This window comes from Erpetoichthys calabaricus, chromosome 2 (assembly GCF_900747795.2).
Source record: "Erpetoichthys calabaricus chromosome 2, fErpCal1.3, whole genome shotgun sequence".
In the NCBI taxonomy this organism is placed as follows: Eukaryota; Metazoa; Chordata; class Cladistia; order Polypteriformes; family Polypteridae; genus Erpetoichthys; species Erpetoichthys calabaricus.
Genome location: NC_041395.2, coordinates 169,261,470 through 169,285,607, shown reverse-complemented (window position 1 = coordinate 169,285,607; position 24,138 = coordinate 169,261,470). Strand labels below are relative to the sequence as shown.

Here is a 24,138-nt window from a genome sequence, read left to right as displayed (position 1 = left end):
AAGGGTAAGACTGTTTTCCTGGCACGATTTTATCAACTGGTATATCTCAACTGTGTAAGCTGAATTTCCATTGTTGGTATTTAGAGCTATGATAGTAGTGTTAAGAGCAACTGTAGCTGTGAAGCTGGTGCTGTTTCTGGATTTGCAGTCAGAGGTGAACAAGAAGTACAAAAGTGTTCAGAACACTACTCCGTGGAGTGGATAGGAAGGCCTAAATCCAGTTGCAGAGGGTGGAGTTAAGTCCTAATTTGAAGAGTTTGGTGAGCAGCTTTGAAGGTATAGCAGCATTAAATTCAGAGCTATAGCCTCGAAATAGGACTCTGGCATAACCGTTTTTATTATCCTGATGTGCCATGATAGTGTGAAGTGCAAAAGATACAACATTATCTGTGGAGCTTTTGTGACAATGTGGAAATTGGTGATGACTATCTGGAATATTCTGTTTATTCAAGTAATCCATTAAAAAGACAATTATAATTTAAAAATTGACGTAACTAAGTGCTATACTTTATGAGCAAGATCTTAGCATTATAGCATTATTTTCAATGCACTAATATGGCCCTCCTTTGTCTTCACATCGTGTCATTGTGTTTTAAGTCATGAGTGACTTAAGAGTTGTCTTTTTTTCTTCTTCTTCTTCAGGTGGTGTAGCAAGACACAATGCATCGACTTGGTTGAAGAAGGATTTGAAGAGCATTTCCTTGATGACTTTCAGCCCGACATCCTAATTAATGACTGGTCAGCATTTATAATTTGTTTTTGTAGTCTGTTGGATGTATAGCGTTTTAAGAGTGGTTTTTTTTTTTTCTTTTTTTTTTTAAGTACCGTAGCAAGCTAGATTAGGCAAGTGTGGCTTTTACTAATTGTTCAGAACAACTGTGAGCAAACAATCATCCAAAAAACACTCTCTTCTAAAATTGGTTGTTGATATTCCAACAACATAAATCCAGGTTGTGTTTTATTCTTTATTTTATTGTATGCTGAAGACAACATTGTTAATATTGAGTTACATGGTATTTTTTCTCTTTGTAAATTTGACTTTTTCAAATACTGTCAAATGATGAGCTTTAGTTCTGTTCCCAGTCTCACAGCATTGTGTTAACCATACCGCACTCCAACTTTAAGAAAAAAACAAGTATTTAAATGATTTTATAAGTTCCACTGGATAATGAACCAGACAAAAAAATAACAATAATAACTTTTTTAAATTCTGTGAAGTAGTGTTGTCAAAACTATTGATTTATCAATGCATACCAATTTTAAAATGGTGTCAATACTTGTTTACCATAAAGTGCCTTATATAGGTCACATACTTCGGAGGTCATTAGAAGTGATTGGCTGGTAGCATAGATCACTTGTTTTTTTTGTGCTTCAGACTTTCAACAAAGAAAAAGTAAACTTTTTATGGTTATGAACTTGCTTTTATATATGTTGTATGTACTAAGATCTCAGTAACAAAAAGAATAATAGTAGCCTTTTGCTTTCGAGATGTTGTCAGGTTTGGAGTTTTATAGCATAATCATCCTTCTCTAGCCCACCTTTTTATATATTGCAAGGACTTTATCTTTGTTCAAATGACAACGTTTTGTTTTGACAGGGTTTGGACTTTTGACAATTGACTTTGGGTGAAACTTTATTAGTTTTTGTTGATACAGGCAGTGGGGAACTATTTTTAGCAATGTTGTGTTTGGGGCACTATTCTTTGTGCAGGTGTATGCAAAATTAAATCCTGTCAGCTCAGTCTGCAGAATTGAATCAACTGAGCTTTTGTCTTCTTTTGAATGAACAGACATGGAGAGGCATCCCCACAGATACATGTAGCTTTACAATGCTTTCTTTTCTTGGATGCAGTAAGCTTCAGTTGATAGGCAGAAAATGCTATGAGCAGAAATTATTGTATACACTGTGTGCACAATTATTAGGCAAGTTGAATTTTTGAGGATTAATTTTAATGTGGAACAAATACAGTGCTATCAGTCAATCCAAAATGTTAATAATCCTGAAACCTGAATGTTTTACAAAGAAAATGTGAGTGTGAACATCATCAGGGGAATACATATGTGTGCACAATTATTAGGCAACTATTAGTGTGCAGAATTATTATTCAACTAAAGGAAAAATGAACATTTTTCCATCTCACTTGTTTATTTCCATCGGTTACAGTGAGAATAATAAACAAACAACTCAAAATTTACAAATAAACATTTCTGACATTTCAAAAAAAAAAAAAAAAAATCAGTGACCAATATAGCCAGCCTTCTTTTCAATAACAGTCATAAGCCTTCCATTCATGGAGTATCAGTTTCTTGATCTGTTGACGATCAACTTTTTGTGGAGCAGTGACTACAGCCTCCCAGACACTTTTCAGAGAGGTATATTGTATACATTTATTGGGCACTCCTGGTAGGTTGCAGTTCTGGAATATGACAGCACTGGAGGATAAAGGGTTCCTGGAAGCTTCACGTTTGATTCTTCTCAAATCTTTGGCAGTTAATTTGCATCTTTTTTTCTCAACACGTTTCTTGCGACCCTATTGACTATTTGCAACAAGACGTTTGATGGTTCTGTGATCATGCCCCAATATCTTAGCAATTTGAAGAGTGCTGCATCCCTCTGGAAGACTTTTTACAATTTTTGACTTTTCAGAGTCAGTTAAATCACTTTTTTGGCCCATTTTGCCGGAGGAAAACTAGCTGCCTAATAATTATGCACTCCTTGATATAAGGTGTTGATCTTCTTAGGCCACACCCTTCCTCATTACACAAATACACTTCACCTGACATGCTTAAAACCAATAAGCATTCAAGTTTATACAGCTTGGAGTTGGAATATACACATAAAAATGATGATATGGTCAAAATGATATGGCCTAATTGTGCACACAGTGTAAATCTGTAACACTTTCTGAAAATTGGAAGCTGCTGGTGAACAGTGCCCTAACTAGCTTTCACAGGGTACATTGCTTGTCACTGCTTTTCTCTGTTTCTTAAAACGAAAACTAGACATATACTTGTGCTTTGAAATGATCAGTTACATCCTAACAGGAGAAATGGGCACTTGGGCTAGAAGGGGGCAAAGGGTAGGAGCTTAAGCCACTATAACCACCCCTTTGTCTCCATAAAAAGACAAAGCAGAATGGGTTGTTATGAAGATATTTTTGTCAGGGCAGTTTTTCATTTAGTGAAGACAAGTTAAGATGTGAATATTTCTGTTGTCTTTTTTATTTTCTTACCTTTGCTAGTCATTCGTTCTTTTAATTTAACACATGCTTCATGTCAATCACTGTCATGTCCGTTGGTAATGTGCACGTGGTAGCCATTTCCTCTTCAAGTTTGAGGTTTTTACATTTTTGTGAGGTCCTATTTCTTTAAAAGCTGACAGTAAACTTAATTAAAAGGGTGTGTCAGAATGCCAGTTTTCAAAACGTTTTCAGTTTGGCCTTCAACCAGTTTGTTATACATACTTTTTGTAAATTCTCTGACAAGATCTTAGAAAGAAAATAAGAAGAAATATGTAAAATGTAAGCATGGTAAAATAGGAATAATAATTAACAGTTGTCACAAACTCCACAAAGAGTCATAGCAAGGTTTGGGGCAGCCATCCATATATTTGGTTTCCTGGCTGCAAATTGTCGTAAATGAATAGCACTGTTGTGCACAAAACCGAGTCCAAAACGGAACTGAGGGAATAGGGAAAAGGTGGAGGCTTTTAAAGGGGAAGACCGGAAGTGAGGTCAAAGGGGTCGGGCTCATAAGGGTCTTCAACCATAGGCTCAAGCCCGGACGTGACATCACAGGGGCCGGAGCCGGCAAGATCTTCTTCCATAGGCTTGGACCCGGAAGTGACGTCAAGAGGGCCAGGTGGAATCTCCCGTGACTGTTCTGCAGAAAGGGGAGAAAAAGTGTCAGTGCACTCTGCCACATCCTGGTCTAATTCGGAATTGCCCTTACTCAAGCCCTTTAGCTGCCTCCCATGTGCACATGTGTGACACAGTGTAATTCTTGGTACCCTTAGAACTCTGTACAAAGACAAGACATTAAAATAATTTTACTCGTTCACTTTCCATACTTGGTCCCTTCCTCTTAAACATTTACCAAACAACAAAACAATTTATTATTTTCATTTATGTAAAATTTTGAAGCTTTCTTAATGTTTACAGAAGACTGCACAATCTTTGACATTTTGTTTTTTTGACTTTTGAATGTGTGTGCACTCCTTCAAGAAGAATCGAGTTATCTTTATACTGTATGGTTTATATGTTTAAAAAAAAAAAAAATAAGAATTTGTAAATGAATATCAGTTTTTACTGAATGTAAATCAGGGCTTTTCGGTATTAATATCCCGACTGTGAAGTAGTGTCTACATGCAAGCCTTTTTAATAACATTTTTTTATAGTATTCACTGTTTAAAATATTTTTGTGAATTGTTGGAGAAATGCCTTCAACTAATAATATGAGAGTTTATGCAGCAATTCATTTTATAAACGTGCTTAACCACAATCAGGTTTGTGGCAATAGCAGGTGTAAAGAGGGAACCCAATATGAATGGGACTTCAGCCATTCATAGGATATAGCAGTTGAGCAACCCAGGTTGACCAGGAAGCATGTCTTTGAATTGTGGGAGAAGACCAAAGTCCTGAGAGAGCCCAGATGAACTCGGAGAGGAAAACAAATCTGCACTTTTGAGATATTAAACAAAACGTTGTCTCTGATGAAAGTCAGCCTAATTAATAAGGTTAGCTGTTTGTTTTCGTTTTTGAAAAATCAGACCAAAGTTGAACTACAATTTGAAAACTTAAAAAGTGGCCATCCTGTTAGAACTCCTTCAGGAACATGGCATGGCTGTTTCCATGATCTCTAAAATATCCCAGTGCAACATCTAGGGATCAGTAGGCTTCCTTGACCTTGATCAAAGTTTAGTATTCAGAATTTCATGGTGACAATTTATCATGTGTTTAGAACCATTTAAGGGAAGAAACTGTTTTCAAGAATATTGATAATAAAAAACAGATAAAGGACATCTTTGAGCTGTGGCACAGTTTCCCAATTCAGTCCAAGAATTAGTAGACAACAGACATGCCTACGTAACAAGGAGGGGTAAAAAGAAAATGTTAATTCACATCTTCATTTCTCTGTGCCCATCTTTATATTAAGTGAGACTATCTATGAAGTATTTATAAGCAACAGTTAATCTTAGAAGAGCTGAAACTGATTAGCAAATCATGAAAAGGTTAAAAAAAAAATAAAAACAAAACTGTTTGGAACAGCTGCCAAGTGGCACAATTGTACTCTAGGACCATTTGCTTCCTTGCTTACTTGGTCCCTCCCTCTTCTTTTATTGTACCATTTTGGTGTTGGGGTCTTGAGCTGTTGATCATTTTTTTATTCTGTCGTTGGCTTCTTGTGTGTTTTTTTTTCCTATACCCCTCCAGGGGCCTCATGTATAAATGGTGCGTACGCACAGAAACGTTGCGTATGAACGTTTCCACGCTCAAATCGCGATGTATAAAACCTAAACTTGGCGTAAAGCCACGCACATTTCCACGGTAACTCATACCCTGGCGTATACAATTTCTCCGCTCGGTTTTGCAGACTGGCAGCACCCAGCGTCAATGCAGTGCTACTGTTCCTGTGTGGTCACCCTTTCTTTCTTAGACCCACATTCCTGATGCGGCTTTATAAATACACTGAAATTAACTGCATACTGTTTATTAGTGTAATGCATCTGATTGTAATTAACCTGTAGCAATATAATGGTCCAGGGAATAGCCATAGTATTTCAGATACCATAACTGCTTTAGCGTTGTTACGCTCACTGCATCTTCTTCTTTCAGCTGCTCCCGTTAAGGGTTGCCACAGCGGATCATCTTTTTCCATATTACTCTCACTGCACCACTCGGAGTATTTATATCACTGTATCTGAGTGGGGAATCACAGCAGCAGCTGATCGGAAAGAGAATTATCGGTATACAGTTTCAAGCACACAGTACCTCAGCCACAACGCGTCAAAGCCTTTCCTGTACGGACCTCGCGTTTCAGAAACAGTTTCATCCCAAGAACTATAAACGCACTCAATCAGTCCATCAAGCGCTCCTTGTAGAACTGTTTGTACTTACAAGTACAATTGCCTCACTGTAAACTTTCACTACAGTTATAATATTGCACAACCTGCGCCACTTTATAAAGCGCGTATGATGACGATATTATTTTTAAGATGAAATGCAGCAAAATATGTTGATTATATTATACAGATAAAACTTTAACTTCGTTTAAATAATCTGTATTGTTAATAATTAAACATGTGAGGACACAGTGCCTCAGAGCTAGCTAGTTCACGGATAGCTCCTGCCTTGCGCTGTATTATTGCTGGTGCTGACGCGACACTGGAAGGATAGACGGATAGAATAATTAAACATGTACTACGAAGATATTTCAATGTTCCTTAAAAGTTTTGAAGAATCGGCGCTCTAAGCTTACAGATGGCTTAACGTCTATTACAGAGCTGATTGTGTGGCGATTGGGTATTTGGAGAAAGAAAAGTAAGGACAGGAATTGGAGGTTAGTATGTTTGAAAGAGACAGTACTGCTGCAATAAATTATTTCATCGAAGGTCGCACATGGCTCAGCAAGCGTCTTTCGTGAGATATGAACAATCACTGCGTCACCATGTTCCCATGTTTAATAACATGCTTTCATTCCTGTCATCATGAAAAAGATATCACGTATCTAAGTATTTTAATTATTTTGAGAGCTGTAATATCACGAATGTAATGAATTCTGTGTCCTGTCAGAGAGAGAACGGAAGCACGTAGTGATTCACACACACAGAGCACATAGAAGATCAAATACAGAACAAAGCATTTAACGTGCTACTTGAGTAACTAGTAAAATAAACGATTTTAAGATGAAGTTTATGATGTTCTACTTTAATGACAAAATAAACTACGTGAAAGTAGTAGAAACTTAAAGTGGATATTTCGAGATTAAAGTTGACATTTCGTGCTTTTTTTCCCCACTGTGTGCCTATTTTTTTTTCTCTGTACCCTAATAAGCTTTCATATGACACTCAGACGGTGGGCTACGACTTGCCTTTTCACGGCGACTTTGATATGTGACTTCTTTTTTTATTTCGGGCACTGTGCGACTTTGTGAACTTGAGCTTTCGAGTTTCTCTGACACTATGTCACTCGATCAACTTTCTTTTGTTGATTATACCACTGTTTAAACCAACAAATACTACGTTTTTCCTTTGCCTCCACTTGGTATTTGCTGAAATTCTTATATTTTCCCCCGTGCTTTTCCCATTGTCTTTTCACAGAAGGCTATTTATATTGATTTGCATATTCAAAGGGGCATAATTCTGGGAGGAGTTGGGACAGGACAGAAGGCGCGTGCACGTGCGTTACTTTTCACGCTGATCGGGATTTATGTAGTGGAAGAACGTGAAAGTTTGCATGCGCACAGATTCCTGCATCTGGATTTTTCTGTGCGTACGCACATTCCCGCTTTTGTGCTTAACGCCATGTTATAGTGTGAGTTCTATGCACGGCGTTATACATGAGGCCCCATGTCTTTTTGTACAATAAAATCCCAATCAAATTACCTCCAAAGCCAGGAAATCACACAGAATCCAAAAGCCTTCTGGTTTCAGTTTAGACTTTTATGAAAGATAATAAAATGCCATGCTCTGTCTGCAGATAAAGCCACTATTCCTTAATACAAGGACATTTTTATACATAGCTTAACATTGATAATATACTGTACCTTGAGATGCCCCCTAAACTAATAGATAAACCCTTTGTGGTATTTTGCCACCTTTGTGTGACCTCCCTTCAGTCATACTCACTTCTCATTAATTTCTGTCCATCTATGTCCCTTACTCATCATGCTAAAGATTAGAAACTCTTGGCATTTTATGATCTTTGTCTGATCTGCTTTTCAAACATGTCTCCTTATTGCTAATCCTCCAGCCAGTTTTTGACAATGGCTTTCAATGTGTCATTTTACGTTAGTGAACTGGTTACATGTAACACTAGGTGCATGACAGTGTTTAAACCTTATTGGTGAGATGACAATATACTTTAGAAATAATGTCTTATAAGATACGAAATTGCATAGTAAAACAAGTGCTTAATTAAAATAAGTGTTTAAATCATATTATATATTCTAATTTCTTTTGCATACTGTATTCTAATTATTCAGATTGTTTCTAAAAATATCCAGTTAATATTCATGTAGATATATTTCCATAGTCTTCCTCTAGGTTTTTTTTCCACACTTCATTTCAAACACCTTTTTGGGATACCTTGTTCATTTATACTTACTACTGTAACTTTAATTTTAATGCTTTCCACATGTAGTTGTTTCCAGTTTTTTTTTTTTTTTTTCTTATCCTGTTTTGTGTTATTTTATCTGCCACTCACTTTAAATGCCTAATTTCAACTACTGTTAGTTTAGATCTTTGTTTATCCAGTGTTGCCCAAGATTCTACAGCATACACTATTGTTGGTACATATTTGATTTTCATATAGAAGCGGTTTTGCTTTTATACGATATAACCAAGTTAGGGAAATGTTGGCCCAGTGAAATTTAAGAAATAAACTTTGAGATCTTGTAAGAGAACCTTAAAGGAACAGTTCAAACTTGTAAACCATTTGGGACAGTTCTCTGATGAGATGTTGGTCAAAATTTGTCCAGGGCTCCGTGACAACAGTAAACATCATGATGCCATTATTACTGCAAAAGGTCACACAACAAGTTGAGTCCAAGGGTGCAGCTTACATTTATTTCCACACAAGATATCAAATGTTTTTCTTGACTTTCTTTAATAGACTCAATGTCAAATTTTAGTGTTACTAAGGGTTATTTTTTCTCATATTAAGTTTACATTGTGGTAACATATTTTGTGAAAATTGCATAATAATGCAGAATACTTGTATGACCATGTGTTTTCAATTAATTTCCTGTATTGCAAAGTACCTTGAAATAAAATGTCTATAATAAATTACATTTTTTTATTGTACATTATGAAATCTTCACAATAGTTTGTTACAGTGTTACCCAGAAAAAAGGGTGCATTTAAAATTCCACTTTCTCTTTTGATGCAGGTACGGTTCCCGTCATGATTGTGGAGCCATATACTTAATTAAGGTTGACCTTTTAAATTCTCAAAAGGAGACCATAATGACTTTTGAAAAGCCATTTCCAGAGATTCCACAGTGGAATGACAGCTCCTATCATAAGGTATGAAATATATTCTGTCTTTTATAATACATTATTGCAAGGTAAAAAAAATCCTCCATTAATAAAAAAAAAAAAAAAAAAAAGTTTAAATGAATGTGTGATTCATATTAATTCTCAATATCAAATGCACAATGAAAGTAGTAGAATCACTTCTACTCCCTTAACTCTTATGCTATACTATAATTTCCATTTCCTTGCAACATCACACATAAATCAGAATCCAGCAATGGAAGATACCATTTTGTAGCATTATTACTTGTAACAGAAACATGTAAATTCCAGATTATAAACATAAATACAGTAGGAAAGGTATGTCATGTCAACTGCTGTAGTGACACAGATTTAGAACACATCTTTCTTGTGATATGTTTTGAGACAGTCACTAATGCACAGCTCAACATCGCAATCGGAATAGTACAGTTGTGTTGTTGCAGGCACAGTGCAAGGCTTAGTGACTTGCGCCTTTCCCTTGACACAAACATTGACGGTTGCCACATATGAACAGGGGCTAATGTCTTGCTTGTCCTTCCACTTGATTGCAATCATTTTTCCTTTTGTCGCACAGCTACTAGCTCCACACTGAACCTTCACACAAATAAATTTACCAGGCATAATGCTGCAATTTGGGCATACAGTGCCATTTGACCAGTTCACATCTCCATCACTTTCACTCAATTCGAACAATGTTTCAGTTCATTCTAAAACTGCCTTTACAGCCTTTCATTTGCCATTGTGTTTTTCATTGGACGCTCTGCTTCATTCATGAATATTGATGAGTTATCTTAGAGTTACCTTAAAGTGGCAGAAAGCCAATGAATGTTTTCTTTTTCTTTTTTTTTTTTTTTTTTTTGCAGCATGGTGTTCTATCTTCCCCTAGATGGCAGCAGAACATGTAGTAAATGCGCCATTAAACATCACCCCAAACCTGACTCTTGCTTAACCGTTCTAGCATAGTATTCTGAGGAGGTTAATAAAACAAAACTTCACTTACCACCTTGGAACTTGCATCCATGTTATCTTCTTCCAACCCCATAATAAGCTTATCAAAATTTCCAGGTTTTTTGATACCACACACAACCGTTATCTCTGCCATATCAAAATGATATAATTAAAAACGTTCAGATTGGTTGACTTGAGACAGGAACTTTAATATTAATGTAGAAATTGTACATATGAATTATGTTTCTACACCATTATGACTACAGAAAACTTTAAAATGATTTGCTTTTACCTTCCTGCAAGCTGTTCATCTTTTTGTTACTGGAAACTACTAATCTTAACTCAAAAGCTAGATGACACATGGTTTATTTTAAATACAACAAGAAGTAAGATAAACAATGAAGGATTCGTTTACAGAGGCAAAGTAAGAGTGTGAAAGAAAGCCATTCTCAGAGGAAACGGTCTAGGAATGTGTTGAGTCATTCCAGGCAAATGCAATCTTTTTAAGAGAGTTGTAGAGGAAAGTGCATTTACGCTAAAAAAAAAAAAATAAATCTGATCTTAATGAAGGTGTTGTCAAGAGTATTTTGATTTAAATTACTGTAATCTTGATCAAAATGTGCTTGCTTGTAAGACAGTTCAAAACCAGATCAGTTTGATGCAGTAGCACTTAGTTCATCTTGCCAGTTTCAGTGCTTTGATAAGTCATTGCTCAGCATGCCTGCCAGCTCTCTGAGCTGTCCCGTTTTACTACAGTGCTTCAATACTGCTTGCAGAAACATCTTCTTCTAATGTGTATTTTTATTACAAAGCCAGCTGGTTAGAACAGGTTTATTACAAAGTCACTTATATTAGTAAAATATGTTAACGGTCAGTATCCAGTCCGCTATATCCAAACACAGGGTCACAGGAGCCAATCCCAGCCAACACAGGGCGTAAGGCAGAAATAAACCCCGGGCAGGGCACACGCACACACTAGGGACAAGTTAGGATCGCCAATGCACCTAACCTGCATGTCTTTGGACTTTGGGAGGAGACCGGAGCACCCGGAGGAATCCCACGCAGACACGGTGGGAAGATGCAAACTCCACGCAGGGACGACCTGGGAAGCGAACCCAGGTCCCTTAACTGCGAGGCAGCAGCGATACCACTGCGTCACTGTGCCGCCCTATGTTGGAAATATGTTCTGTTAAATCCAGATACTGAAAATTAACAAGTTTAAAAGATGCTTATATATTTTCTGATCATTTGTGCAGAACAAACTGCACCACCTGCCCCTAATATGTTAACATCAAAAACTAAAATATTCCACAACACGTGAAGACTTGTAAATGATCTGATTATTTTTGTAGGGTACATTCAGAGTTGTAAGATAATAAAGAACTACTACTTCATTACTTAAGTACATTTTTCAGCTATTTTTACTTTACTTGAGTACATTTCATTTAGGGCTGATTTTACCCCACCACCTTTTTAGGTTAAATAGCATACTTTTTACCTCATTAGATTTTCCAGAAAGTCCTTGTTACTCATTACATAGACCAAACTATTATAAATTCATAAAAGAAACCTATTAGGTGTGTTGTTAATGTAGGTTATAGTTCAGCATTGTTCAGGCATCACCAATGAAATGCTATATATCATTCAAAATAAAAGTGCAAGAGTGCACCTTCTGCTGCTTATTTGGTAGGTCGTTCCCATCGTTCCTGCTCAGTGCTGAGACTTGGAAACTGAATGTGCACTTTCTCATGGTCATATTTGAAAACCGCACCTAAGGAAATCTGTACTTTCAAAAATTTGCCTTCACATTTAAAGTAGCATGTTGAAGTAAGCATTTTTCTTTTGCTTTTTTCCTCCTCGTATTTATCAATTTCAGTACCTTAAGTCGCAATCTTGTGCAAATAAGATTTTATGAGCACAGGTAATATCTTGAGACCACAAGCATTATTATGTATGAACAATATCAGTATGTTATATGCTTGAGGTATTGCCTCAGATTCTTATGAACCCAATTACTGAAATGATAGAGCGAGTTCAGCTTTAAAAGTCGCTGGTTAACTGGAGAAGATATACTCTGGGAGATTTTGTTGCCTGTGAGGTGTCTTGTTGTGCCTTGTTACATGAGAGATAGTAAAGTATGTTAAGCTTTCTTTCAAGCAGAGAGTATTTTTGTTGCTAGCTTATGGAATTTGAGCTTAGGGAAAGCTAACAGAACGCTGCCCTGCCAACCAGAATTTAGTCTAGAGCAAAGTATTGTTGGCTTATTAAGTGAATATTCTAGTTTTGTATACGAAAGTAAAATTTAAATAGCAATATATTTTGTATTTGTGAATTACTGAATAATTACAGCACAACTTTTTTTTTTTTTGTCTTCCACTGAATTGCAAAGCTTGTTACTTTTGTTATCTTTGAGCTTTTATTATTAGTCTTTTATGCGATTCAAGAGAAAGCATTTAAATTTAACAGAACTGACCCATGTCCAGAGCATTCTTCAGCTTAATGTTGACTCTTCGATTTGTAATTGCCATTTTATTATATTGAAGTTAAATTCATTGTAGTGTAATATTAGTACAATTTGGTTTAATGCTTATACTGTACATGTTGAATTTAAATTGTCTATAGGAGTGTATTAAAAATATAAATATGCATTATAAGGCAACCTACTGGTATACATTTGGTTATGCCACAGAAGTAATATGTCTTGAGGACTAAAGTAAAACTATAGAATTAAGCACAATTAAACTCAAGTGGATAATTTAAAGATAAAATTAGTTACCACAGCTTTCTAAGAGAAGTCTTGTCAAAGATCAACAACAATTATGAAATGTTGTTACATTTTAATGTAATAATTTCCCTTCTAAAATCCATCTTTACTTCATTGAAGTATAATAAACCATGACAAGGTTGTGAGATGCTTGCTTAATTTTTTATTCTTATTTTTGTATTTTATTTTATTCTTCCCTCTGGAGTAGGGCTGCCTCATCTACTGCTGCTGGGTATCCCAGTAGGGGAGGCGCTGTGTAATTCATATCCACACTAGTACCACACTACAGCTCATCGCCATGATACTGACTGCAGTTATGTACTCGCCAAAGGCAGGATTGCAATTGCAGAATTCATTATTCTGTATCAAAATTATTGTATCAGTGTTGTTTAAGAATAAAATAAATGTTTTATGTTCTCCAGACAAAGCCTTGTGTTGTCTCATATTATAAAATGTGCTTTTAACTTTGGTACTTTAACTTAAATATTTTTAACTGAAGTACTTCTTGCTTCAGTGAATGTAAACATCAAATTTTGCTCAACTATTATTTCTGAATCCTATTTTTTACAACTCCTGATCCAGTAATATCCAAATGGTTGACAATGATTGTCGCATAACTCTTAAAACTGTAATCAAATATTTTTAATTTATGGTGTTTGTTCACCTTCATTAATCACCACATATTATTCCAGTATTTTGTAATATATACTGTATAGTGTGTACCTCCATACCTTTTAAAAATTGTATCCATGATCCTATTACAAGAAGGCACAAGTGTTGACAGTGTGAAGGAACAATAGAGCTAAAAAAAACGAAAAGTCCCCTTGGGGTCTGTATGGGGGAAGGGGTGCGGGGCGCAATTGCATTTTGATGCTTATGTGCTGGTTGCGAAAAATCATTTATATACATATGTACACAGCAAAGGAGAATGATTGATAGATAATGCTGCATTTATATATTTATGTTCTTGTAGTTTATTTTCTGCATGTTAGATTTGGGTACAGTGCGTATTTTGGGAAAGACTGGAGTAATTCTGTAGTATTTTATCTGGATTCACTAAATTTGGATGGACTTTAGGATCTAAATGTGTGGGTTATATTTGAGTCTTGAGTCTTTTACAATATTATTGTCAGCTGCTGTAGCTCTCTTTATTATTCTTGATTTTTTTTCCGCACAGTTTCCCTGACATATTCCTTTTTATTTGACCTCCTTGCATCATATGCAAAAAAGTCATTTCAATAATAACAATAACAAGATTTACGGGGTTATTATTTGCACTTTAATCTTATAATGTCCGTTTCCTATATGTGAAATAAAAGCTTGCTGGAAAATCACACCTGATATCTCAAAATATGTAACATTTAGAATTAGCAGCTTCTTAAACAGCTTGCATTATAATGTAATGTTATATGATATGTACTGTATTTGCATTCCCCAAAATAGTATTCATATGATCAATGGCAATGTGTAAAAATAATGGTTATTTTAGTTTAATGTGGATTCAAAATAAAGGAAAAAGGGACCGTCTTTGTTTATAAATATTAAACAATATGTCATTTTTTATTACCTATTTTACCATTTGGTTACATTCACTACAGATGAATCTGTCTCGTTCTCTTTTAACAAGAAATTGTGATATATGACCTGAGGGAAAGACTCCCTTCCACCTTATAAATTAGTTGTCATGTAAACCTTGTGTTATTCCTTTTTCTCCCCCTCATCTGCAGGTCCAACATGTTTTCCGCAGCTATGGGCCAGGTGTACGCTTTGTTTGCTTCTCACATAAAGGAAAAGACAATAAGTTTTGGGCAGGATACTATGGAGCTCGGATTGCCAACAGTACTGTTAAGGTTCTTCCTTATAAGCGTTAAAAGGAAATTGTTTAAAAGAATCTTTATTTTAAAAATATCTTTGTTTCATGTTGTTCATAAAATGTAATAATATGTACTTATGCTAATTTGTCAGTCTGAAATCATTTTATATATTTACAACAAATATTAAAAATAATTTAGAGCTTTATAGCATTGAATGAAGGAAGAATATGTATAAAATAAGAATGAAACTAAAATTTATGCAAGCTAATAAATTAAAAGTAAACTCCAGTGCTCTTGTACTGTTTTCACTTTTATATGTGTTCCATGAACATTTCTTGGCCCTTTCTAGGTAAAATGAAATGTGAATTAAAAACTACTGAGTATTGTATGCTTTTATGATGCTCCTGCTTTTCACCTGCATTTTCAGTTTCTTTCGGGTAGCCAAAGCTTATCCTAGCAGAATGCCACTCAGGACAGGGTGGCAGTCTGCTGTACAACACACCTATTAACACCCATAACAACACATACTCAAAATCTGAGAAGTTATTTAATCTAAACTACAGGTCTTTGGCTTATGGAAGGGATAAACTATACAGAACAAGGACAAATGTGAGCAGGCTGAAATTCTAGCCCAGTCACTTGGGGTTATGGGAACCAATGCTGATCACATTATACATTTAGTGAATTGCTTTTACATATGGAATGGGGGTTGTTGTATGTTCTCATATTTGTGTGAAGTTCGTCTAAGACTTCTGATGCTCCCACACTATTGGATTAACCTGCTGCTCTAAATTTCTCAAATTATACGGATGAGGTGTCATGGACTGCCTTGACCTTCTGGTCCGGTTCCTGGTTTTGAATTTCTACCATGTTTAGTTTTTAAAGAGCGCAGATCAAATAGGAATCTGCTAGGATCTTTGAACAGGGATCATGCACCTCAAGAAAACCTGGAGAATTGACCATAGCAATATAATCCACATGAGTGCAAATCAGGAATAACAGTTGATAGGATAATTAATTTTAGAACACTGCCCCTATATCTGTGATTTTTGTCATAGTTATCTGTTGTGTTATGATTCTCTTTCAGTGCCCCATGCTGTAGTTTATATATTTATGTTTTGCTTACCTGACAGTACTGATACTGATACTAACAATGCACCACCAAAATATAATTCTAATCTTTTCTTGTATGGAGCCTTCCAAAGGTTTTATATTCATTGTTCTCCTAACAGGGAGACTGAATCCTTATGCCAAGATTTCATGAAACAAGCAATTTGTCCCCTGTGAGAAGTTTGGCTTTTTACAGAAGCTCAATAAATCAATAATAATAATATGACAACAAATCCAAAGAAAACTAACCAGAAAGAAAAGTTCTGACTCGGCAGTCTCAGTCACAGTGAGGCATTATGTAAACTGAATAATTTGTTGGCTGAAAGTCCTTAGTTTTAGTGTGTCAGAGTGGGGGTGTGCGGCATTGTTTTCATTTACAATGCATTGTTAACTCTCTGTTTCTACCACCTACTGGGGGATCATAGTGCATGCCATTACTGAGATTTTGTGGGTCTCTCTTGAAGTGATGTTACCGGCTCATTACACTACTGCATAGAAAACCACACTGGCTATCACAAAGTTGTGGAGGATTTCACTACCGGCAAGCCTTCTCTGCCCTTTCCTATATAGTTCCTATGTGTTATGAGAGCAGTCCACAATGTCATTGATGTGAACCACCTCTACATCCACCCCCTGAATAGTGACCAGACATAGAAGCTCTTTGGTAAATTGAAGTCAATAACCAGTTCTTTGTTTTTGCTGATGTCAAGTGGAAGATTGCTCTCTTTCTGACTTTCCTCCCTTATCAATATACTCCAATCTGGGAATCTCTGCAAGTGACATGACAAAATGTTATATTCATAGTCTGAGGTGTACAGAGTGAAGAGAAAAGGATATATGACTGTTCCTTGTGGTGCTTCAGTGTTGCTCACATACATCATTTCAGAAACAGCCCTCGAGTCTCACAAACTGCGGTCTGCGAGACAGATAGTCCAGTATACATGACACCAAAGGCTCATCCACCCGCATATCTTTGAGTTACCCCTTAACAGGGATGGCTGGATGGTTTTGAAAGCACTGGAGAAATCAAAAAGCATGATCCTCACTGTGCTGACAGATTTATCCATGTGAGACTAAGCCTTGTAGAGCAGATAGATAATTGTATCTTCCACTCCAGGCTTTGTCTATTAGGCAAACTGCAATGGGTCCATGTGGTCTACCCCAAGAGGACTTGTATGGTCCAGGAAAAGTTTCTGAAAAGGTATTCATGATGTGGTCTGCAGTTATTAGGTGAAGAGATATTTTCCATAGCAGCAGCTCTTCCTGGAGCCTTAGGGACAGACTGAACAGGTCAGGTTTGGGAGCATGCACTGGAACAGCATGTTGCCACACCCACTACATGATGAACCAGCTTGGGATCCTGGTTGGCAACCCCCAAAGCAGACATGCAATCCAGAGACGGAGAAAACCACAAAGTTGTTGAGCACAGGTCTTAAGAACTCGAGGACTGACTCCATCTTGGTCCTGTAGCTTTCCCTCTGTGTAACTTCTTCGGTTATTTCTTCATATACTGATAGTCATAGGTGGACTTGTCACTGGCCATTTCTGTTGACGTGGTAGGAGTTTTTGATGTAGTAGGGACAGTGTGGATAGGAACTGGTCATTGAAAGAAGGTGGCAGTGGGAGCAAAATCTATTAAAAGTAATTGGTTCAGGGTGTTAGCTTTTTCCATATCCCCTGATTTTTATTTTCTCAGTGCATCTTTTACATTTCCAAGTACTACAAACATAAGGTAACCTGGTCTTCTTCCCGACCACTCCCAAGTTCACAGGCCATTTGAAAAGTGGTCAGGATGAGCCAGCATCTGGGTTTGCGTTAAGTGCAGACCATAGGTAAATTATAAAATCCATTTATTTGGTTTCTAGTGGCTACTATCAGCGACAAGTCAGTTCAAATCTAATCTTAATCAAGAGCAGTAACTAGTTCAGAACCAAAAAGAAAAACAGTGAGAACATGGAGCTTCTGTAAAAGCCTGCTTGCTCAGCACCCAGAAGGCTGAAATTTCAGTTCAGTAATGCAAGTTAGTTTTTTTTTTTCCCATCAGTATACAGTATGGTGGGCTACAAACTAATACAAAGAGAGTATAAAAATTATGTGTTGCTATTGTAAATATTGCAGTAGAATCCTGATTGGTACATTTCATAAGCAGCATGTGTATATCATCTACATGTATTATTTTTCTCTCTCATTTTAAAGTCAAGGTCATAAGGTTTATAAAGGGTGTAACTGTTTGGATTTCAAGGCATTCCCAGGCCATATGGGAGATTCAATCCTCCCAATCAGCCCTGGGTCTTCCCCAGGATCTCCTCCCAGCTGGTTTTCTCCGCAAAACCTCCACATGGAGGCGTCCAGGAGGCATCTGTATCAATTGGCTCCTCTCACTGTGGTAGGTCAGCAGTTCTACAAGCTTCTCCCAGATAGCTGCACTTCTCACCCTGTCTCTGCAGAAGAGCCCAGCCACCCTGTGGAGAAAGCTGATTTCGGCAACTGGCACCCGCAGTCTTGTTTTTTGGGTCATCACTCAAAGCATTACCATAGATGAAGGTAGGGATCTAGATTGGCTGGTAAATCGACAGTTTCACGTTCTGACTCCACTCCTTTTTCATCACAACAGATCAGCATATCGACCACATAATTGCGCTTGCCACCCCAATCAGTCTGTCCATCTCACCATTCCTTTTCCCCTCATTTGTAAACAAGACCCCAAGGTATTTAAACTCATCCACTTGAGGCAGTAACTTACTTCCCACTCGGAGACGACAATCCACCTTTTTCTTACTGAGGACTGTGACCTAAGATTTGGAGGTGCTGATCCTCATACCTGCTGCTTCACACTCAGTCACAACCCATCCCAATGCATGCTGGAGTTCACAGCCTGATGGAGCCAACAGGACTACATCTTCTGCAAAACTAGTGATGCAATTGTAAGGCCATTGAACTGGACCTCCTACCCTCCCCAACTGCACCTTGATATCCTGTCCACGAAAATCACAAACAGAATAGAAGACAAGGCACAGTTCTGGTGGAGTCCTATACCCACTGGAAAAGGTGCTGATGGTTTTTTAAGCATGTGCACCCAGCTCTCACTGTGATTATACAGGGACCAAATAGTCCTTATTAGGGGTCCAGGAACCCCATAGTCTTCCAGCACACAATAGCATCCCCCCAACAATTGCATCTCTCAAGAAACAATCATATGCCTCCTCTAAGTCCACAAAAAAAAAATGTAGAATAAATGGTAATACTCCCATTCTCCCTCCAGAATCCTCATGAGGGTAAAGAGCTGCTCCATGACCTGCATGGAATCCACAATTCTCCTTTTGGATCTGAGGTTCCACAAAGGGGTGGAGTCTTCTTTCTATTACCCTCTGTAAAACAAGACACAGACAAATATGAAGAGTTGTGGCTCCTGAAGGCAAACCCTGTATAATGTAAGCAAAATGTGGGTTTATCAGTGTGTTAAAAAGAAAAGAAAACATCAAGCAGACGCGAGTCCCTGGAGTAGACTGTCTGAAAATAGCAGAGTTTCCAGAATTAAGGACTCCTGGCAGGAAGAGGTGGGTTTAGGCAGGCAGACGCCAGAAATGACATCAGAGGTGTCAAGGTTGTTAGTCTTCTGGTCTGCAGAGAGGAAAAGAGAATAGATATCAGTAAACCGCGCACTCTGTTGTTCTGTTATCTGAGCCTTTAAGCTGCCCACCCCATGTGCACGCATGTGACACCTGGCATAAGCTTTTACAGGGAAAATGTAGAGTATGATACACCGATAGCTGGAGCTCACTCTTTTGTCCCCATTTACTTACTTCAGTTAATTTTTTTTAATGTCATGTTAGTGCTATGTTAGCAATGACTTTATTTATGCTTTCTCCATTTAGTTCATGGTTTCTGCCTATTCTTTGAAGACATATAAAAACCTGCTCAGTAAATGTACTTGTAGATATATTCTACATGATCGACTACACAAGTTGCCTTTGATTCATTACCTCTTGCATTATTACTGATAGATGATGGCTATTTTTGTTTTAATTTCTAAACTAAAGGTAGTAGTATTTAATAATACTTACAGTATACATTTTCTGTCTGAACTAACATGTCTAATTCTAGTGCAGGCCTGGGGCCTCATTTATAGACTGTGTACGCACAAAAAGACGCTCAAAATATGTGCACACAAATTCCCACAGAAATGGTGGAAATTATAAAAGAAAACTTGACTTGAAAATGTGTATATTTCTCTGACACAACATTTTAAACAAACCAGGAGATGATGACACAATTGATCAAGCAGGAAAATCCAGCCAAATCAGATAAATGGCGACATGCTTGCATAATAATTCATATCATGGAGTCATTATTATAATGCATATTGACATGACAAATCTATTATACCTGAAAAGCGACGAATATGATGAACAGACTCAAATTTACTTCCCTTTTGGGAGTGGTAACACTGTAGTTCAACTGAAGATTTGGTTATTCATCAGTTTATATAAGCTACTTGTCGTTGCTACTCAGGGAACCGACCAACATGACAGGAATATCTTATCCAAGCTTCATTTCATCATGCCTGCTGTGCTGGAAGCCATTAATTGACCAGCGAGGAACAACATGTAGTTTTCATATAGTGTGGGTGTACATATATAGAAAAAAAAATGTTTTTGCCATAAAAAGTACATTTTTTTACCCAATTGTGCTTCATTCACTCAGAATATGGAACCAATTTAGGAAGTAATTCAAGATACAGATGCTTTTAACTGTGGCACCTCTGTACGATAACCACCTTTTTCCACCCTCTCAAACATATGAAGTTTTTAATGTCTGGAAAACATTCAGGATTAAATCACTTAGATATCTGTACATAGACAACGTCTTCGCATCCTACGAACAGTTACACTCCAAATTTAACTTTCCAGCAACACATTTCTTTCACTACCTCCAAATTAGAAACTTTGCTAAACAAAACTTGCCCAATTTTCCTCATGGGTTTGATGCCCATCCAAGAATATTCAACTTGTTTCTGCCACCATATTCACCCTTCCTTAACCCAAATGAGGAGTTTTTTTCAGCATGGAGATAGAAGGTGCATGAGCACCAACCCATAACCAGATGTCATTGCTAAAGGCAATGACGACTGGGTGTAAAAGCATAACATCTGAAGCATGTTGTAGGTGGGTGTGACATGCTAAAAGATTTGTCCCCCTCTGCCTTGAATGACAAACTATAAGGTGTGATGTGGATCCAGTTCTGTGCCCTAAAGCCAAAGAGAATGAATAGTGCATGTTGGGAGCTGTGGATATTGTTTCTTTTGCAGGATACTTTTGATACCTTGCAGCACACATCAAAAGTCTTGAGTCTCCTTAGCAAGTATGACCTACTCTGACCCTTCTTGTACAGTGCCATTGTGTTGTCAGACCAGTCCAGATTTGTTGTCTGTATGAACCCCTAATTACTTGTAGCTCTGCACCATTTCCACATCCTCCTCCTAGATGGTGACAGGTCTCTGAGGCTCCATGGCACGCCTGAGGTCCACCGCCAGCTTTTCTGTCTTGCTGATGTTGAGTTGCAAGTTGTTGTCCCTGTACCACAAGACAAAGTCCTCCACAAGTTTACTGTACTCTGACTCATCTCCATTATTAATGCAGCCTATGACGGACAAGTCTTCTAAAAATTGCTGTAGATGGTTCAGCACTGGCATTGAACTAGAGGTCTGTTGTGTAGTGAGTGAAAAGGAAGGTGCTGAGGTGCTCCAGTATTACACACCACAATTTTTGATACATCGTCCCTCAGCCTCACAAACATTTCTCTGTTTTTTCAGTTGTCTACAATCCAGGAGATTGTGGGGACATCAAAATGCATAGCCTTGAGCTTTTCACCCAGTCGATGAGGGACAATGGTGTTAAAGGCACTGGAAAAGTCAAAGAACATGATCCTGACGGTGGTGACGGCTTTGTCCAAGTTGGAGTAGACTCTGTGGAGCATGTAGATGTAGATTCCACACCTATATGTTTACCTATATGTATATATGTATATATATATGTTTACCTATATATGTATTTACCTATATGTATTTTACCTATATATTTACCTATATATGTATTTACCTATATGTATATATATATATGTATACCTATATGTAGATGTAGATTCCACACCTATATGTTTATGGTAGGCAAACTGCAGAGGATCCAGATGTTCTGAAACCAGGGGCCGTAGATGTTATAGGACCAGCCTCTCGAAGGTCTTCATGATGTATGAAGTAAGAAGAACCTTGGGATCACTGGAATGACCTTTCTTTGGCACTGGGACCACACATGATGTTTTCCACAGCTGGGGAACATTCTGCCAGTTCAACGAAAGGGAAAACAGGTGTTGTAGGACCCCACAGAGTTGTCTGGTACGTGTTTTCAGCACCCTGGGGCTGATTTCATCCAGCAGTGAAGTCATCTTTTTGCAGAGGTTTCCCAGCTTTCTCTTCACTACATCAGCAGATGCCACAAAGTCCAGAGAGTGCAGTGGAGCTGGAGACCACAGGTGTGATTTTGGGTGAAGGTCGTGCAGGGTAAATGGCAAAATGTCCAACTTAAATAACTAAATTTTCTATTTAAACAGTGAAATGTCCAACTTAAATGCTGTCACACATACATGGCTACATGTCGCACTTAAACAGCTAAATATTTAACTTAAATGATAATATCCAAATTAAATGTCAAGATTAGTCATGTTCTGTTAATGTAACTATATAAATGTCAAGTTTGTTGTGTTAATGTTGCATGTGGAACATATGGTTTGTTTGTTTTTTAGTCTTTATGCTCAAACCTGAAACTGATAAGTAGAGTCGAAATGGCAAAATTATGGGCAAATTTTTAAATGTCAGATTCAGACAGGAAATGCTTAAACATTCAATGACAAAATTTGACACCATGTGCTACACTATGTGTAAATTGGTTATGCCCACTTTCTTCTACGTCCACATCTCCGCTTAGACAAAGCATGGCAATAAAAAAATAAGTAACTGCAAATCTAAGCAAAGCACACAACATTCAGAGGTACCACAGCAGATGCAGGAGAAATTGGGAGAAGCCATTCAGATTGCATGTAGTGGCCAAACTGAGAGTAGCTCTGTGAGTTCACCCTGATGCCAGACCACGTCCACTTGTAAATTACATTATATTTCGTCAATGCCATTAAAAAGTCTGGTCCAGTTAATTTTTTCATAAACCTTTTCAAGCTTGGCTGCTTTTCACCAAATCAGTTTTCCATTTGAATTTCAATCAGCAGTTTGCTCACTCAGATCATCGTGCCTCACTCTCAGCTGTGCAGTTGAGTCACATGAGCTGACACCACACCCACCTTTACCAGTAGGGCCTTGGTGGAACATTCTGACCCTTCCTGCATTTTTGCTCATTGAAATTTCATCCAAAACCATCAGCATTTTCTGTGGAAAGTAGTGAGGATCAGTCAATTTTCAGTGCATTACTGTGTTCTTTGAACTCATTTGAATAACTCGCTTATTAAATATTAGTCTTTCATATACAATATATATTTTTTATCTAATTGTTATGTTACAATTTTCCTTTCTACTATACATTCCTGCCTTTTGTTTTCACTATTATGCTCTATCAATCTGTGAGAGTATTTCTTAGGCACTGCCAAGAGAAACACAGAGCAAGTTCTTTGTTTCTTGAAAAATCCAGCAAAAGGACGGGTGAAATTCCTAGGTTAACACTAATTTGGATTATCCATCCATCCATCATCCAACCCGCTATATCTTAACTACAGGGTCACGGGGGTCTGCTGGAGCCAATACCAGCCAACACAGTGCGCAAGGCAGGAAACAAACCCTGGGCAGGGCGCCAGCCCACCGAAGAATTTGGATTATTGTACTAAAATATTTTACCTTGCATTTACAATTAATGTTAATGCATCCTAGCATTTGAGAATCCCACAACCACTGTAACTGGGACATGCTGGAGCACCACATCTACTGACGTACTCAGCTTTTGAAACGTAGCCCTCCTTAACCTTCCAATCTTCAAACTTCTTCATGCTCAGACAGCATCTGTAGATGATAACAACTGAAGGACAAATGGAACCTCAGCTAACAGAGAGAGAATGAGAGCAAGCAAGCATCCTAACTGCTATAGAAAGCAAATGAAAACAAAGACTAAAACTAGTAATGAATAACATTTTTGTAAATTGATAGAGAATAATTAACAAAACTAAAATGATACAATATGATTATAGTTGCTGAAAAGACTGATTTGAAATAATA

General features: G+C 37.4%; 1 protein-coding gene across 5 annotated transcripts in view; it reads left to right on the top strand.

Annotated features, from left to right (window-relative positions):
* The window catches only part of LOC114644825 (F-box only protein 27-like), a 173,105-nt gene that overhangs the window by 66,768 nt on the left and 82,199 nt on the right, over nucleotides 1-24,138 (top strand). For 4 of the 5 annotated variants that reach the window (XM_051923565.1, XM_028792810.2, XM_051923563.1 and 1 more), the window contains exons 4-6: nucleotides 643-738; nucleotides 9,107-9,242; nucleotides 14,673-15,047. In XM_051923565.1, coding sequence (XP_051779525.1) covers nucleotides 643-738; nucleotides 9,107-9,242; nucleotides 14,673-14,816 — 376 coding nt within the window. In that variant the 3' untranslated portion in view covers nucleotides 14,817-15,047. Of the gene's footprint in view, nucleotides 1-642; nucleotides 739-9,106; nucleotides 9,243-14,672; nucleotides 15,048-24,138 lie in introns of those variants that run through there. The other variant, XM_051923566.1, reaches the window with a different exon arrangement.